The sequence below is a fragment of the Abramis brama genome (assembly GCF_963993115.1).
Source record: "Abramis brama genome assembly, chromosome: 16".
Lineage (NCBI taxonomy): Eukaryota > Metazoa > Chordata > Actinopteri > Cypriniformes > Leuciscidae > Abramis > Abramis brama.
Window position 1 is genome coordinate 33,156,061 of NC_139978.1, and position 18,697 is coordinate 33,174,757.

Genomic DNA, 18,697 nt, shown 5'->3' on the forward strand with positions numbered 1-18,697 from the left:
CTCCCCTATGCACAGTTAGACCCTCCCTCCACTAAGAAGACAGTAGACATATTCAACATCTGCTGCTGCATTTATTGAACAAAACTTGTTTTGAAGGTATGAAAGTACATTTTTTCATGAGATATATTTTTTGTCATACTGTCCAGACATTTTGTATGAATTAATCAAAACTTACTTAGTTTGAATTATTGTGTTTGAATATAGGCACATGATGTTCTGTCATGGCTGATAGGGTTGGGGACAGTTGCAAAAAGTTATAAATTGCATGTTTAATAAAGGTTTGTTGCATTGCAAATTGTTCAATTCTTCCTGTCTGACACTGAAATATGGAGAGATTGAATAGCATCTGTAACACCTGCACACTGAATCTATGTAGGCCTATGTTCTACACATAAACAAAAAAAAACTCAATAACTGTTATTTGATAAATATGACTAAATAAATAAATTATAGGCTACAATAATATTATTGAAATAAATAATACTATAATATTATAGTAGGCCTAAAACAGTTAATATTTTCAGAATTATATGCTCATTGAGACAAAAAGCTAAAATTAATTAGAGAAATTTAAGGTATTTTTTAACATGTTGCAACCGTCCCTGGGTTGTGTTGCAACCGTCCCCTGGGTCGGGGTCAGTTGCAACATCTGACTTCCTCCATTCAAATAAATACTGTGAACGATGTCATATATAATCATCTTTAAATGGTATGGGTAATTAGCAGACAGATGCAAGTTTAATGTATACAAATTTGGTTGGTCTAGTCCAAATAGTCTCTGAGTAACTGAGAGAAATGCAAAAAGTGTTGCAACTGTCCCCGGTCTCCCCTATATTTGTAAGCTAAGCTATCCTGTCACCGATGACGTTCCCCACCAGTGGGCGTAGTTCTCAGAGTGCTCAATTGCTCGTTTTTTTTGGGTCCACCCTCCACAGCTTAGGCTATAACAACTTCGTTCTGGGTATTTAGATTATTTGCTACACCCTGTACACATAGCAGCTTTTAGACATTGTTTTGTTTTTATGTTATAGCCTAAGTCAGAAATGACAGGAGGCAGCTTCAGGCAATACAAATTCAATGGAGAGGGTTGGATTAATTTAGCAGGGATATGTGAGTGGGATGTAAATTATGAAACATCAGTAGGGAGTGACCATTATCCATTTTTTTGTGGAATATTATTACAGGAAAATAAACAACAAGAGAAAAGAATAGGGAAGTGGATATTTGATTGTGCTAATTGGGAAAAGTTTAGTTTTATTTGTGAGAGTGAAATAGACAAAATAGATTTAAATGAAGATTTTTGAAGATTTTAAATGAAAAATTTAAAACAGTATTGCTTGAAGCAGCTAATGAGTCAATTCCTAAAAGTAATGGACAAATTAAGAGGAAGGTGGTCTCTTGGTGGACAGATGAATGCAGTGCAGTAGTTAAAGAAAGAAATACAGCTTTTAGAATTATAAGAAGAAATAATAATTTTCAGAATTTAATTAAATATAAGCAAATGCAAGCAAAGGTAAGGAAAATTATACGGAATGCAAAAAGACAAAGTTGGCAGAAGTTTTGTAATAAAATAGGTAGATCAACACCTGTGGGAGAGGTATGGGACATGATTAAAAGCATGAGAGGAATCAGAAGAGAATGGAAATACCCTGTTATGAAGGTGGGGGAAAAGGCAGCAGTATCGGATGAAGAAAAGGCAGAAATGATAGCAAAGGCACTCGTTGAAATCCATAGCTCAAATAATCTAACTGAGGAGGGAAAGAGAGGAAGGGAATTAACAAAATCGGTTTATTCTGGAAGGATTGAGAGAGGCGGAAGGAAACTAATAGTACAAGGGATGTGCTGTTCACTATGGAAGAAATGAAGAGGGCAATAGCAAGAGCTGGAATAACATCTCCTGGAAAGGATGAAATCTGCTACATAATGTTAAAACATTTGGGTGTTCTATAAAACTGTTAGGCTTTTATAATGAAGTTTGGGTAAAAGGAAAGTTACCTATTGGTTGGAAAGAGTCAGTGATTATTCCTATTAGGAAACCTGGAAAGGACCCGTCAAATCCAAAGAATTATAGACCAATAGCATTGACCTCACATATAGGAAAGATAATGGAAAGAATGATTACAGAGAGAATAGAATTTTATTTGGAAAGTAGAGGAATTATATCACCTCATCAGAGTGGTTTCAGGAGAGGAAGAGGAGCTATGGACCCCATTATATGTTTGGAAACAGATGTTAAGAAAGCTCAGGTTAATAAGGAATCAGTGATGGCAGTCTTCTTTGATGTCGAAAAGGCATATGACATGGTTTGGAAAGAGGGGTTAATGATCAAACTTGATATGATAGGAATAACAAGTATAATTTATAATAGGATTTTTTATTTGATAGATTTATTCAAGTCAGAATTGGGAAAGTTTTATCTGGAAGATATATGGTAGAAAATGTACACCCCAGGACAGCATCATAAGTCCAATACTCTTTTCAATTATGATAAATTATGTATTTTCTCAAGTTCATGGAGACATGGGGCGTTCATTGTTTACTGATGACGGGGCATTGTGGAAACGGGGAAGGAATATAAATCATATCACAGTAAAAATACAAGAGGCAATTGAAGTAGTAGAAAAATGGTCATATGCATGGGAATTCAGGTTTTCAGTAGATAAAACAAAAACAATAATGTTCACTCGGAAAAGAGGCATTGATACAGAAATAAAGATTTATGGACAAACTATTGAACAAGTTAAAGTTTTTAAGTTTCTGGGTGTGTGGTTTGATGCAAAATTAACATGGAATGAACATATTGAAAAGATTGACACTAAGTGTAAAAAGATTGTAAATGTGATGAGATGTTTTAAGAGGATCAGAATGGGGAGCGAGTAGAGTTGCAATGAAAAGTATTTATATAGCACTGATAAGATCAGTTTTAGACTATGGAAGTATTGACTCGGCAGCAACAACTTTGTTGAAGAAGTTGGATGTGATACAGGCTCAAGCTTTGAGACTTTGTTGTGGTGCTTTTAAAACGACTCCTGTATCTGCTCTTCAGGTAGAAGTGGGTGAAATGCCATTACAAATCAGATGAAAGCAGTTAATGATGAACTACTGGGTAAATCTTCAAGGTCATTCAGAAGACCGTCATCCAACAGTAAAGGTACTCTTTCCATGCTGGGAAAAGGAAAGGTCTAAACGAAGTGTTTTGCATGGAATAGTGACAAAAAAGCAAGAGAAATGATTTTAAGTCAGAAAAGATCCATTTCAACAGTACCATTATCAATAACTCCACCTTGGTTGTTTCCTGCAGTACTGCAGTAGATTTTGATATGCTAGAGGTAATGAAAGAATCTGGAAACATCGTGGCTGTTGTTGAAGATAGACTACAAACTGTACATCAAGCATTTGTCCCAGTATATACGGATGGATCTAAAGATCCTAATACAGGAAGAACAGGTTTTGCTTTCAGTATTCCATCCTTAAACATTTCTGTTAATAGGAAAACATCAGATCATTTATCAGTATACACAGTAGAGATGATGGCAATAGCAACAGCATTACAGTGGATAGAAGAGAATCAAATCAAAAAGGTTATACTTTGTACAGATTCATGTTCGGCATTTAAGTCATTGAAGTCATTCACATCTCACAGTCGACAGTATATAGTAAATGAGATATATGAAAATCTGTAAAGATTTAAGAATATGAACATCATGATAATATTTATGTGGATATCGGCTCATAGAGGGATAAAACATAATGAAAAGGTTGATAGTTTAGCAAAACAGGCTTTGAAAAATGAGGAGATCATGAATATTTCACTTTGTAAATATGAAGCAAAAGCAGTAATTAAAGCATATACCACGAAAGAGTGGCAACATAAATGGGATACAGTAAATACAGGACGTCATCTTTATGAAATACAACGAGAAGTAGGAGTAGTTAGGATAACTAAAAGAAGCACCAAAGAGGAAAATATTTTAACAAGATTAAGGGTTGGACATACTATGCTGAATAAAACCTTAAAAATAATAAATAAACATCCAACCGGATTATGTGAGCATTGTGGAGTAGAGGAATCAGTAGAACATGTTATTTGTGTTTGTCAAAAGTATAATAATGAACGAGAAATAATGAAAAATGAACTTAGAAAGATGGGAATGGATGAATTAAAGCTTAAAAATATAATTACTTATGGACTAGAGAGTTTATTTCTTTATCTCAAGAGAACAGAGCTGATTAAGAGAATTTAGAGTTTTTTATTTATTTATTTTTTATGAAATGGGTAAATTCTGGTCCACACTCCAATACAGTAGGTGGCGATAATGCACCTTAATGTTGTTGCTACCCACCATAAAATCGAAGAAGAAGATAATTTGGCAGGGGGTCAAAATTCGGCACAACACCTGGGGCACGTTCAAGTTCAAAACGGTGTGCAACGTTTTGCTACGGTTTCCGGGTTGGACGTCATGTTTCCTGGAAACGGCGTGCACCGGTGTGCAACGGGGTTTGAGATGCGTTTTCTCTTGTTTGGTGGGTGTGTCAGAACTGCAGTCCAATCAGCAGCAACATGTATATAAAGCACACGGTATTAAAGTGAACTCGCACAATGGGTTCAAGGAAAGTAATTTACAAATGTCTTCGATGCAGCTCGGTATACACAACAACTGAGGATATTAGAAGACATGTTTGTTTTATTGTAAAAATATAGGTTATCAACATAATGATGTAGTTGCTTATATCTTTAGCTTCATTGCAAGTGTATGACATTTGGTATAGAAATAAACAATGGTAATTAAGTGCTTTTCCTAAAAAGGAGAAAGAAAATACAGGGTATTAAAACAGTATGAACTACAAATAAAGTCAGTATGTGAGGCTAAATAGATGCGTTTTAGTCTGAATTAGGTAAGATGTGTGCTTCCATTTCAGTTTCAGCAATCCCTTCACTCGATTGGGATGTTCTCTTTTGTTCTGGGCGGCAAGTGCAGTAACTGTAACATTGGGCATATTTTGTAGTATTAAACACATATTTATACCGACTTTATCAGGCTCTGAAAATTCTTCACAAAGAACACAAAGAATGGCCTTCTCAGCTGCCATAGTTGCAACTCTTGCGTCATCAGAACAGTGTGTTCAACGCATCACCGTTTCTGTTTAAAAAACGTTGTGCAACGTTTTGTCCAGGCTGAACGCAGCCCTGTTCAAGTCGACCAAGCCTATAGAGTGCGCTGACGTCCATTTATTAAAGGGATAGTTCACCCAAAAATGAAGAATAGCCCATGATTTACTCACCCTGAAGCCATCCTAGGTGTATATGACATTCTTCTTTCAGACGAATACAATCGGAGTTATATTAAAAAATGTCCTGGCTCTTCCAAGCTCTAAAATGGGAGTCAATGGGTATATTTTTTTGGAAATCCATCAAATCCATCCATGATAAAAGTGCTCGAAATGGCTCTGCGGGGATTAATAAAGGTCTTCTGAAGTGAAGTGATGCGTTCGTGTAAGAAAAATATCCATATTTAAATCTTTATCGACTAAAATAACTAATCCGGCAGATGGCCGTATGCAAGTCGACTTAAAAAAGAGTAACCCATGAACTTGACGCACAGCGTAATGACAAACGCGGTTGATTCCCATTACAACGCTTGGAAGAGCCAGGATATTTTTTTTAAATATAACTCCAATTGCATTCGTCTGAAAGAAGAATGTCATATGATAAAAAGGGCAAGCCGTATAGGAAATTAATAGAAAATAAAACCGCTTATATTTATTTTATTTTGACTTCCTGTGGTTGACATATTCTAACCTTTTAATAGCTATGGAAGGAAAGGCGAAGAGATGGAGAACAGCATCTCCAGAACCCAGTTGTGTTTCTATAAGGAGTACAGACTCCATGTTTGAACCTCCTGCATTCAGTGATGAATCAGTGCCCTTTGACACCAGGTAAGACTATAGGCAATGCTTCTATAAATAGTTGCATTGTGCAAGTTAAAAAGAAACTAATTGAATGTTTGCATTTCCTGTGTTGATTTTATTTTTTAATTTTTTCAAATTGAACAGAATAAAAAGTATTTTCTTGTACTTGTCTTGTACATGATACTAGTACTGTACATGCGTCTCAGTTCGCATTACATTCACACTGTTGTTTTTAGCAAGCCAAACTATTTTAATATAATAATAATAATTTATATAATTTATTATACATTATTATTGTTATTCTGATACACTCCCCAGCCAATAAAAGTTGCTGTTTGGATTTAAATAGGCAAATGCTCAATGAGTCAATGATTGAATCATTATTGCAGTGATTATTATGTTTCTAGCATGTTATATGTTTGGCAACAGTTCTTCTAAAGCCTAATTGATGGAGTGTGTAGCTTTTCATTTCGTAAACAACCATGTAGGAAGACACATCATGGCCATATTACAGGATGACAATGTCAAGATTCATCAGGTTCAGATTGAAAGAATGGTTGGGAGGGAGCATGAAGAATCATTTTCACACATGAATTGGCACCATCTGCCTAAATAAATCCAAACTGCAACTTTTTTTGGCCGGGCAGTGTATATTACTCTTCTATATGTGAAAGATTTTCACTACGTTTTACTTGTAACACTAGTTCACAGTTTTGGTTGAATTCTATTTTCAGTCAAATCTCACCTATGTTCTTATTTTAAAAATTGTTATCAAGAAATGATTTTTTTCTCCCACTGTGTTTTAATCCAAATGTGGATTATCCAGTTCTGCTTCCTGCAACACTTCTTCATCTGTTGATGTGCCACAAAACACAAAACACAAAACAAGCATGAAGAGCAAGTATGAGAGCTTACATGAGGGAATTCAATCACAAGAGAACAAAACCTTCCTGGACAGCATTTACACACAGCTCTTCATCATAGAGGGAGAGAGTGAAGGAGTGAATAAAGAACATGAGATCTTACAGCTGGAGAAAAATTACAAGATGTTCCAAGAGACTCAGGTTAACTGCAATGACATCTTTAAACCTCTACCAGGATGTGAGAAGCTGAAAAAAGACAAAATCAAGATCGTTCTTACTAGTGGTATTGCTGGAATTGGAAAAACAGTCTCTGTGCAGAAGTTCATTCTGGACTGGGCCGAGGGAAAAACCAATCAGGATGTAGATTTCATGTTTGTGCTTCCATTTCGAGAGCTGAACTTGATTAAAGATCGCCAGTACAGTCTTCACAGTCTTCTGTTGGACTTTCATCCTGAACTCCAGGATATGGACTCAAAGATCTTTGAAGTGTATAAAGTTGTGTTCATCTTTGATGGTCTGGACGAAAGCAGAATTACACTGTTGTTTCCAGAAAATGAGACCATTTCTGATGTGAATAAGTCTTCATCAGTGGGTGTGTTGATGTCAAACCTCATCAGAGGAGACCTACTTCCCAATGCTCTCATCTGGGTCACCTCCAGACCAGCAGCAGCCAATAAGATCCCCTCGAAATATGTTGATCGGGTGACAGAAATTGAGGGATTCAATGATCCTCAGAAGGAGGAATATTTCAGGAAGAGAATCAGTGACGAGCAACAAGCCAGCAGAATCATCACACACATTAGAAGCTTAAGAAGCCTCCACATCATGTGTCACATACCCGTCTTCTGCTGGATCTCAGCCACTGTGCTTCAAAACCTCCTGAAACAAGATGACAGTGCAGAAATCCCTCATACTCTGACTGAGATGTACATCCATTTCCTGCTCACTCAGATGAACATGAAGAAACAGAAGTATGGAGAGACAAGTGGGAGAGATCTAGAACAACTCCTGCAGTCCAACAGAGACGTGATTGTGAAACTTGCTGAACTGGCTTTCAAGCAGCTGATGAAGGGCAATGTGATGTTCTACGAAGAGGACCTGAGAGAGAGCGGCATAGATGCCACTGACACTACAGTGTATTCTGGGATTTGCACTGAGATCTTTAAGGAGGAATATATGATGCATCAGAGGAAAGTCTACTGCTTCATTCATCTGAGCTTTCAGGAGTTTCTCGCTGCGTTTCATGTTTTTTACTGCTTAATAAATGACACTTCAGATGCTCTGAAAGAGTTTGATTTGCTGCCAAATTTCCATAAAGGAGTGATAGATGTGGCTCTTCGGAGTGAGAACGGACACCTGGATCTCTTCCTGCGATTCCTGCTGGGCATCTTGCTGGAGTCCAATCAGAGACTCTTACAGGGTTTGCTGACACACACAGAGAAGAGCTCAGAGAGCATCGGGACAATCACAGCTTACATTAAAGACAAAATCAAACATGAACAGGGTCTCTCGGCCGACAGATCCATCAATCTGTTCCTCTGTCTGCTGGAGATGAAAGATAAGACTCTGTTCGAAGAGATTGTGCAGTTTCTGAAATCAAACAAAGACTCACAGAATAAACTCTCTCCTGCTCAATGCTCAGCAATTGCCTACCTGCTCCAGATGTCAGACAAGGTGCTGGAGGAGCTGGACCTCAAGAAATACAACACATCAGATGAGGGCAGAAGGAGACTGCTACCAGCTGTGATGAACTGCAGAAAAGCTATGTGAGTGTTTACATAGTAAAGAGTCAAATATCAGTGTAGTGTCAAATATCACATGTTATTTATCATAAGGTCACCTACTAAGTTTCATATCAGCATTTGCTTCACTTCCTACCTGGGATTCCGATGGTCAAATGAACTTGGTCAGTATAATGCTTAAAATTCTCCAGGTTACTAACACATTCATTCATTTACTGTAGGCCTACAATTTCCTAATGTTTCCAGTTCAAATATTTTTTATTTTGAAAATCCTGCTGCAATTTCTATATAAACTAAGTCTTTGCTTCTTTGATGAAATCAAGCAGATTAGTTCAACCTATATGTTATTTGTGAAATTTAAACAACTAATTGAATGTTTGAATGCCTTCAGAATTGTACAAGTATGATGATGATTGACTAACAACCTGTTACAGATGTTCATTTCATCAACTGAAACAGTGTTTTACTCTCTTTCAGTCTTTCCTGCTGTAATATCACAGATCAGTGCCTTGAAATCGTGGTGTTAGCTCTACAATCATCAAATTTGCGCTTGATAGAGTTGGACCTGAGTAACAATGACCTGCAGGATGCTGGTGTGGAGCTCCTCTGTGCTGGACTGAAGAGTGCACACTGTCGGATGGAGATACTGAGGTGAGTAATACCTGGAAATGGAATATGCTTTGCTTTTCTGTCTGCCATTATGCCACACTATGATACTCTAGTGACCATACATCTGTACAAAAATATTTAATGTGTGCTCTGCTTTATGATATTTCTCTTGACCTGCAGAGGACGGCACTGAGTTGTTATCTTAATACTCATGAGTAACTTCTTACCTTCCGTTTGTTTAACAACCATTTTCCATTTTCAAGTACTTCTCAAAAAATGTAACATAACAGCAGACTGACATATCTGGAGCGTACTTTTGTCTTCGAATTTGGCTTTTGACTTTTTTAGTAAGTTTGAGTTCTAATGTGCGATTCTTGACAAAATAAATTAGCAATAAAGTCTGCAGTATTTAACAGATATTTTTTCTTTTATCATCATAACATAATCAATATTCTAATACAACCAGAAATCCCAGTCTGACTATTAATTATTCGGTAACACTTTACAATAAGGTTAATTTATTAAACATGAGTTAATGTATTAACTAACATGAACTAACCATGAGCAATACATTTGTTACTGTTTTTGTTCATCTTTGTTAACATTAGTTAATAAAAATATAGCTGTTCATTGTTTGTTCATGTTAGTTCACAGTGTATTAACTAATGTTAACAAAGTTTTTATAAAGTATTAGTAAATGTTGAAATTAACAAAGATTAACAAATGCTGTATAAGTGCAGTTCATTATTCGTTAATGTTAACTAATGTAGTTAAGTTAACTAATGTTAACTAATGAACCTTATTGTAAAGTGTTACCAATTATTCTTCATGTAGATTATCTGGCTGTATGGTGACAGAGAAAGGCTGTTGTTATCTGGCTTCAGCTCTCAGTTCAAACCCGTCACACCTGAGAGAGCTGGATCTCAGCTACAATCACCCAGGAGAAGCAGGAGTTGAGATGTTTTCAGGTCACCTAAAGAATCCAGACTGCAAACTGGTGAAACTCAAGTATGTTGCGTTTTATGGCACATCTATTTGTTACATCTGTTTGGAAGATAAATCAGGATTTCCAATAAAATGTAGTTGTAAAAGTAAATTTTGCCATCTCTACCCGATAAATGATAAACCAGTTTTGTTTTTTATTGTCTGATTTGGTCTTAATAAAGAATGCTCATACGTCTATTTCAGTAAAGACATGAACGAGCCTGAGAAAAAGTGAATGAGCACTTGACCTTCTACATACTTTTTTTCTGTTTCTTGTAGTTCAGACCATTGTGAAGATTTCAGGATCAAACCAGGACTACAAAAATGTAGGTTTTTCCTCTTTCACATGCACTCACACACATTTAACATATACATATTAGTATGATCTATATCACATCTCCACCTACACGCTGACAGGTGACCCTCCTTGCGCACACACCATAAAGCACATGCACAGAAAAGGTCTGTCGTTTCTCCTGCTCTGCCCGTTGCAATGGAACTGTCAACAGCGTTTGTAAGGTCATGAAAAACCTGGAAAATTCATGTAATTTTAAAATAGCAAATCTCTCAAGTGATAATATTGGTTAAACAAACTACAATCCTTAATGTTCATTCTATCCATCCGACTGTGGCATTCTGTCAGATTTCGTTTAGCAGTTTTGAGCATTAGAACCAATCACACACGTTTTTGTTGCGTTAATGAATGTCATGGCCAATCAGAGGCGTTCAGATTAGTCATCGCTGAAACGGAGGGTGTTTCTCAATATGCGTTCTTCAGCGATCTTGCGTCCTTGTGTTCTCGTTTTACGTCATCATTAACCGTCGAAGTTCAGACCCAATTCTCAAGAACGCAAGTACAGAGGACGCATGAAAGAACCCGGATGTGTTCTTGATACCGAGGATGCATCGAATGCAGACTTGAGCTAGTACTCGCCTGGTGTCCCAGAAGTCATTGCGGCCGGTTCCGAGTTCGTTCTTCCAAGGAAGCTTGGCAAGACCGGTCTCCACGAGAACACAAGTCCGTTCTCTGCGTTCTTGGAATTGAGAAACAGCCGAAGAGTTTTGTTCGAATTCTCCCATCATAAACAACAAAATGCAGATTTGATGTAAGAGATTCATATCGCAGTGTAGTCAGCTTTCGTGATTTTAACGGAAGTGTTTGTGAAAGTGCTTAAAGTTGCGCTAGACCCAAGTTATGGACAGCTTCACGATCGGTCACATTCTCTGCTCCCTTTCTGTATACAGTTTATTCCAGTTAATATAATTTATTCATCATGCTGGTAAGATCATGTGAAGCCTTCATTTTCTAATGTGTAAAAAGCATTAAAATAATTCATAAATAATCTTAGATTGTTTTATCTGTGTAGCCATAATATGACATGCAGTTTCCCCAAACACAAAAACATGTTTTATTACAATATATTACAATATCAAGAGCATTACTTGACAATAATGACCCCGTATGGAGTTCTTGATTGCAGGAAAAAATATGTTTGTATTGAACATTGATAGAGCAACATATTTTGAGTGAAAATAAATCATAAAAGTTGTTTATTTTGTTTAAAAATCTTATAAATGTGTGAGGTGACGAGGGGGGCAGTGTGTGGGGTAAAAGGCTCACCAGCATGGGGCAAAAGGCACATATTATTTATACAAATACTTGAGGTAAAATAATGTTTTTAATAATGTCTAAGTTAATACTTGTTCAAAACAATCACTTTAGCAAAGTTTGTTATTTTCTTTGTACTATACATTTTTGTTCAATAAATATACTGTCATTAACATGCTAATATAAAAATATTTTATAAAGTAAAGATTCGGAAAGCATTGAAGGAGATCCTAAAATAAATGTAATATAGATTTACTGTAGCAATAATAAATTATATTTTATTATATTATATCATATTTTTAAATATGATGGTTTCATTGTAAATATGGTGATTATCTTTAAGGTGGACACCCAACTTAATATATGATATTTACCATCTGAATCTAACCAGGGCTGAGTTTCCCGATAACGTTGTCTCTTAGCGCGCTACGAAGACTCTTAAGGTATAACTTAACTAAAGGTATACCATTGCTAGGCGTGTTCCCCGAACCATACCTTAGGAAGCTGCTTAAGATAAGGAGCATTTCACCCATGGGAACATTGATCTTTATTGAAAGTGGGTCATATATGTAGTCGAAATGTAAAATAAATTTTGAATTTGGTGCCTTCTTGACCGAGGAAAGAAAGAAAGTAACTTCAGGACGCATTTGTATGAAAGACAACAACTCCCACAATGCACCACATTGCACAGCTGCGCAAGCCACTCCCACTAATCCAGAACAGCATATGAATCACTCTTCCGTCTATAAAGCTAGCTACCACCGGAGCTTGAAATTCATTTCACACAAAATGTCTAACGTTAGTTAGTTGCCGAACTCATTAGTGAATTACTCCTCATTTGTATTTCTTTCGAAATGGTGAATTATTGCATGGCAACGTTACCGGGATGTTCAGTCAGATGCGGTGCGAAACTAGGATGGTTCACAACACAAACGTCCGTGTCCTCGTCTGATTCAGAGATTTCGTCCAGGAGAAACTGGCATCGTTTAAATTCTTTGCAGCAGACGGACTCTATCTCTGTGTTCGTAGTTGCATAGTGAGATCACCGGCGCCACCAGTCCGCCCCCAGCTCGAGCCAGTCTGGGCTTCTCGTCCGCGACAGGCAGGTCTTCTGCCTCGGCTGCTCTTCGCTATGCGGCTTGTAAAGGTAGCCACAAACACCTGATTCGAGCATCAAACTTCCGAAATCCTCTTCTTCTACATCATATTAAGTAACGTTACCCTCCGCTATTGTCATATCTTCACACCTGTCTCCACAGCGCCTGTTAGCTTAGCTTCCAAACAAGATGGAGGATATTGCTTTTAGTTTCAGAAAGTGAAGTCCCACCCACTGATCTGTAATAGGCCTGTAGCGTGAGTGGGTCCCGCCCCCTGGAATAATGAGGAGCTAGTGTTTGTAGTCTCTACACTTTTCAATGAAATGTGACTTCCTGCTTATTATGACGCAAAATGATGATTTTTACGTCATAATAAGCAGGAAGTAAAACACTTAAATCCTTATTTCTCCCATCTCAGGGAAAAATGAACGAAAAATCCACGTTTATTATAATATATGACTGGGCTTCTAACAATACAAAGCTTAATGCAAATGGGTGAAGTGACCCTTTAAGATATACCTTCTTACGTTACCCGGTGCTGTCCGTGGCGATGGTGCTGAATTGGTTGATATCGATGGCTCGAGAATCAATTATTCTCTCGTGCAGGGGTTGTTTCACTGCATTATGTGAGAAAGCGGTGTTCTTCATAAAAGAAGCACTTTAGAAATAGTTGAAATTGCATTTATTAGGACTCATGGGATAATATAAAAAATAATCCAAACTATAATAGCCTATAATAGCCTACATATTTTAAAATTGTATCATATATTGCTGCCATGATAACCATTTCAAATTTTGACGTGCTTTCTTCTCTTTCCCATTTTTGTTCGCTGAGGTGGAGCTGCGATGAAATATTGTTCTTGTAAATACTTTCCAGCATTTCAGTAATAAAAGTGTACATCTTACGTACGGTGCTCGGCAGTGATCAAAAAGGATTTAAACAGTGAATTTTGAATCTCTTCTTGTAAACTCAGAGATGTGGATTCAGACGGCAATTAAATTACCACACGACCTGTTTGTCAAAAAACAGAAGGTACTAATTTGGCCAGGGATTGTTACGTGGGTTGGGTGAGAAAAAACACTGATATTATGGATTCGGACGGCACTAAAATCACAGACTTACCCCTGTAAATGTTTAAAATACCGTACGAGCCCATGAGAAACAATATTAGCGTCCGAATAGGACTTAACTGACAGTAGCCTATGCTTTCACTGGCCTTTAAAAGCGCTTTTTAATTAAATTAATAATATTGTATAATAATATAATTAAAAATCTAACAACAATCAGTGTAATGACAATTTTATTCTTTGCATGAAAACACTTGAATTAGCCTAATTGAACACTGTCTGGGTGTATTAAAACTTCAGAATTATATTCGTATAGACCTGCAACAGTGATAAGGTAAAGCTAAGAGTGGTCCAGACCAACCTTCTGAACGTATGACTTACAGAAGGTATACTTAACTAAGAACGTTTTGGGAAACACGTATTAACGATAAGGTACAGCTTAAGGTATAACTTAAGAACGACGTAGCGTTAAGAAGGTTTCGGGAAACCCAGCCCATGTCATGTCAACAAATGGAAAAGTCAGTGAGATATTTTTCATCATGTAAATTATTGTGCCTTTTGCCCCAACAGCAGTTGTGCTTTTTACCCCAAATACCAAACCTCTAGATTTCCTTGAAGAGGTTTAACTAGATTTATGGAGGACAGAGGGTACGTCACAACACCGGTCTTTATGGGAAAAATATCACTTTATTGACAATTTTATTTAGAAAAATATAACCATTATGTAAATAAACATTTATCTAAGTTCAACAAACATTTAGAAAGCAAAGCACGCGCTCTGTCCCCGCAGTTGCGGCAATTAATCACAATGTCACTGGCATTATGTACGCAGCACGCTTCTCTTTGGGAATCACAATTGGTGCGTCCCAATTCGCATACTATCCGTCCTAAATAGTATTCGAAAATAGAATTAGTACATCCCAAATCATAGTATGTTGAAATGAGTGTTCCAAAGATACCCGGATGGTCTACTATTTACGGTCAGAATCCGAAGTGCAGATCGATGCGCACTGGCTAATACCAGAGCCCTTATTAGACATTCCCTGCGCCCCAATGTGCATACTATCCGCCCTATCTGCCCTAATTAGTATTGACAATTACTAATGTCACATACTATTTAGGATGGATAGTATGCACATTGGGATGCAGGCATTCTCTGCTAATACTGCCTATGGGCTAATATTGCCCACAACCCATCGCATGTTGGACAAGGATTCGGTTAGAACTGCAAACACGAGTGAAAAGTGTTAAAAAACTACAGACATGGAGGACGCGCAAGTCCGGCGGTTATGTAGAGAGGTTTAGATCTTTTACTGTCTATGGTTTAGATAAAGGGGGTTGAGTGATTATTATCAGTATCTAACCTGACGAAAATGTATTTATTCAATGTTGTCTACATTATATTGCATCTGCAGCAGCATTGTGAACTTTTGTAAAAATACGTTTAGCCATTAACTTTTAAATGCATCATTATATTCAAATTGCAAACACATGAGGAGAGTCTCCGCATGAAAGACCCACGACTGGCAGATCAATGTGCAACTACATTTCTCTTCGAAACGGTAGGAAATTAAATTAGACTGAATGGAGGATTTTAACTGTGACCAAATGATTGACAGGGCAGTTTACGGTGACAGGACGCACGCGACAGATCTGCCCGTTAAGATGACGAAGTAGTATGTCCCAAAGCTTGCCTACTCTTTTGCTGCACACTCAAAAGTATGTACTTTTTCTTCACAAAAAGAGTACATACTTTTAGGGCATAGTATAAGTAGGCGAATTGGGACGCAGCAAATGTCTGTAGCCTAGTACTGAATGCGTCTTTGCGCAACACAGCTCTTTAAATCACTCCTGGAACATGTGGCCAGTGCTCATACACACTCCCCACCATTATCTAACTAACTTGCACAAATAAGATCTATCTAGCTATCTTCTTTGCCTTCAGTCCATTGAAAGAAAACGTGCTGCAGAAAGGTTCAGATGGGCGGGGCCAAAGCCAGACAAAAAGAAATCCCCAGCGTTCATCACAATACTTTTTTATTGAAAAAATATTGCTTTAATTAGCTTGAACAAAACTGAAAATCATTTATATTATAACATATATTCAATAATTTTAGCGATTCTCATTTGCTACTTAAATCTACAACATTTTGAAAAACATCAAATATTAGATCAAATGAGCGCAACACCATTTATCTGTTGTTTATTTTTCCTATTGTTCGTAATTTGCTTATTTCTTATTTTATTACTTTTTGTTTACAAAAATAATTGCCTAAGAAGTTTTTACTTATTTCTGTGGTATTAAAATTACTGTTGGTTATTTAACATTTCGATGTGAAAGTTAAAGGGGAACTTGGTAACTATTTCAACTTAATAAATCCGTTTAGAAATCATTTGGATGGTTAAATAACCTGTTCTGGTGAGAATGGTGACTTTCCCCGCACCCCCCAGTGTTCCCCGGCGGAAAACCAACCTTGCAACATGGGGACTAACGTCCCGATAAGTTGGAAATAGGAAGTCTCGTGAGAAGCGAGAACGAGCGAGAAACACGAACTGCTTTACGGCAATTCAACATAAACACACACGCCATATGATATTGTGTATGATGTATTACCCACTAGACATAGCTCCACAAGATAAAGTTGGCCGGCTCCCATAATAACAAATGCACATGAGCCGCGGTAGAAAGGGGGAGGAGGGTGCTGCAAGTGAGATTTTTTTACTACAGTGTTGTGAAATATACGGCCCACAGCTGTAGGGGGAGCTCGTTGAGAAAACACGCGACAACAAAAGGGAAAATCAGCGAAGAAATGGCTAGAGTTGCCATATTCCCCTTTAAATGTCAAATAAGCTATTAAATGTTTAGCCACTTGCATCTTTCACCATTAAATCTGAAGTGTCACTGGAATTCATGTGAGGGTTCTTTGAACAATAAAGCTGGATTGATTGACTATCTCAAACATTTTGACATTGTGGAGACATCCCCCTCAATGTCTATGGTGGTTATGACCCTGTATCTATTGTTATATTTTTGTATTTAGATTCCTGTGATCTCACGCTGGATCCAAACACAGCAAACACTCATCTCGCTCTGTCTGAGGGGGACAGAAAGGCGACTTATGTGGAAGACAAGAAGTCATATTCTTATCATCCGGAGAGATTTGAGAACCAGGAGCAGGTTCTGTGTAGAGAAACTCTGTCTGAACGCTGTTACTGGGAGGTTGAATGGAGTGGGGGGGCTTATGTTGCAGTAACTTATAAAGGAAAGAAAGGAGTGAGTGACTGTAGATTTGGGTGGAATGAAAAGTCCTGGAGTCTTTTCTGTACTCCTGATGGATATAGTGCCTGGCACGATAACAAGAAAACAGATGCAAATTTCCCATCAAAACCCTCGTGCAGAGTAGCATTGTATCTGGACAAGCCGGCCGGCAGTCTGTCCTTCTACAACATCTCTGACACACACACGCTTGCGCACATATATACGTTCAACACCACCTTCACTGAACCGCTCTATGCTGGGTTTGCAGTTTATGGTTCAGTGTTTCTGTCAGGGTGAACAGCCTCTTATTGTAACAAAAGAGACAGCACACAGCTGTCTGTTTTCATCTACACAGTAATTACTAAACTGTAGCAACTCTTTAGTTCATGAGATTATAAATATATATATATATCCTTATCCTTAACAGAAACACCAAAACACAAAGTTAATTAACTGCTGTTCTTTCACTGCTGCAATGCACAGATGCAGCAAATATTATTTAACTTAAAAGTGGCATTTTATAAATGTTCAGATTGTGAGGGCAGTTAGTCAAAATAAGATTGTGTGTCAGTGGATAAAAAAATGGTTATGATTATCTAAAGTTTGGGGTCAGTAAGTTTTATTTTGTAAGAATACATTAAATTGACCAAAAGTGCCAGTAAAGATGTTTATAATCTTACAGATTTCTATTTAAAATAAATGCTGTTCTTTTTAACTTTCTATTCAAGAATTCTGAAAAAAAGAATCACGTTTTCCATAAAAATTATGAAGCAGCACAAATGTTTTCAAAATTGATAATAATAAGAAATGTTTCTTGAGCAACAAATCAGCATATTAGAATGATTTCTGAAGTACTGATATAAGTATTGATGCTGATAAATTACAGTATCAATAAATAAATTACATTTTAAAAATATATTCAAGTACAAAACGGTTATTTGAAATTGAAATATTTCACAATGTTATTGTTTTTTAGTGTATTTTTGATCAAATAAATGCATTTAAAAAAAAAAAAAACATTTAAAAACATCTGTCCGACCCCATGCTTGCTTGTGTGCATATATATATATATATAGCAAGAGTAATGTTGATTTTATATAACAGTACAGTAAACATTAAAATGTTAATATTGTGAGTTGCATGTAGCAAATTTGATTTATTTGATTTAAAATGTTTTTCTAAACAATGCTGTGGCGTGTCTACGATCAATACCAAAATATTGATATACCAGTTTGCATATAAATGTGTTTTAGCAGTGTGTGGAGACAACCACCCTATAATGATCAAAATCTATTCATTTTCTATATCTATAAAAAAATCTATATATTTTTTTTAATTCCCAAAGACCTAAACAGCCTCAATGGATTACTTGCTCAACTATTTACGCGTTCTACTGGTTACATCTTGGGGGTTTCCCAATGCTAACGTACACAGAGTAGAGGAGAATGACAGTCAACTACTTTGCATAAGCATTTTGGAAATAAACATTTAAATTACAAACACTAAAATGATTGACAATGATAAATGAAATAATGGTGATTAAAATATTTAATACA

The 18,697-nt window shown here is 36.8% G+C and overlaps 1 protein-coding gene across 2 annotated transcripts; it reads left to right on the forward strand.

Moving 5' to 3' along the window:
* Positions 1–11: 11 nt before the first annotated feature.
* Positions 12–18,321, forward strand: LOC311065766 (NLR family CARD domain-containing protein 3). 2 transcript variants are annotated; one of them, XM_084086501.1, is made up of 8 exons: positions 12–96; positions 3,047–3,151; positions 5,811–5,937; positions 6,737–8,539; positions 8,993–9,166; positions 9,959–10,132; positions 10,388–10,434; positions 16,924–18,321. In XM_084086501.1, the coding sequence occupies exons 2-8, from the start codon at positions 3,079–3,081 to the stop codon at positions 17,436–17,438; spliced, it is 2,913 nt and encodes a 970-aa protein (XP_083942627.1). In that variant the 5' UTR covers positions 12–96; positions 3,047–3,078; the 3' UTR covers positions 17,439–18,321. The 2 variants fall into 2 exon arrangements, with proteins under 2 accessions (XP_083942627.1, XP_083942628.1); XM_084086502.1 differs by lacking the exon at positions 3,047–3,151 and having other exon boundaries at positions 22–96.
* The last annotated feature ends 376 nt before the right edge of the window (positions 18,322–18,697 follow it).

What these genes read in the sequence shown, in the direction of transcription:
- LOC311065766 (XM_084086501.1), top strand. Translation starts at nt 3,079, where the DNA reads ATGAAAGCAGTTAATGATGAACTACTGGGTAAATCTTCAAGGTCATTC. An exon ending in ATGAACTGCAGAAAAGCTAT is followed by an intron (nt 8,540 to 8,992) that starts GTGAGTGTTTAC and finishes ACTCTCTTTCAG; the next exon opens with TCTTTCCTGCTGTAATATCA. An exon ending in TGCAAACTGGTGAAACTCAA is followed by an intron (nt 10,133 to 10,387) that starts GTATGTTGCGTT and finishes TGTTTCTTGTAG; the next exon opens with TTCAGACCATTGTGAAGATT.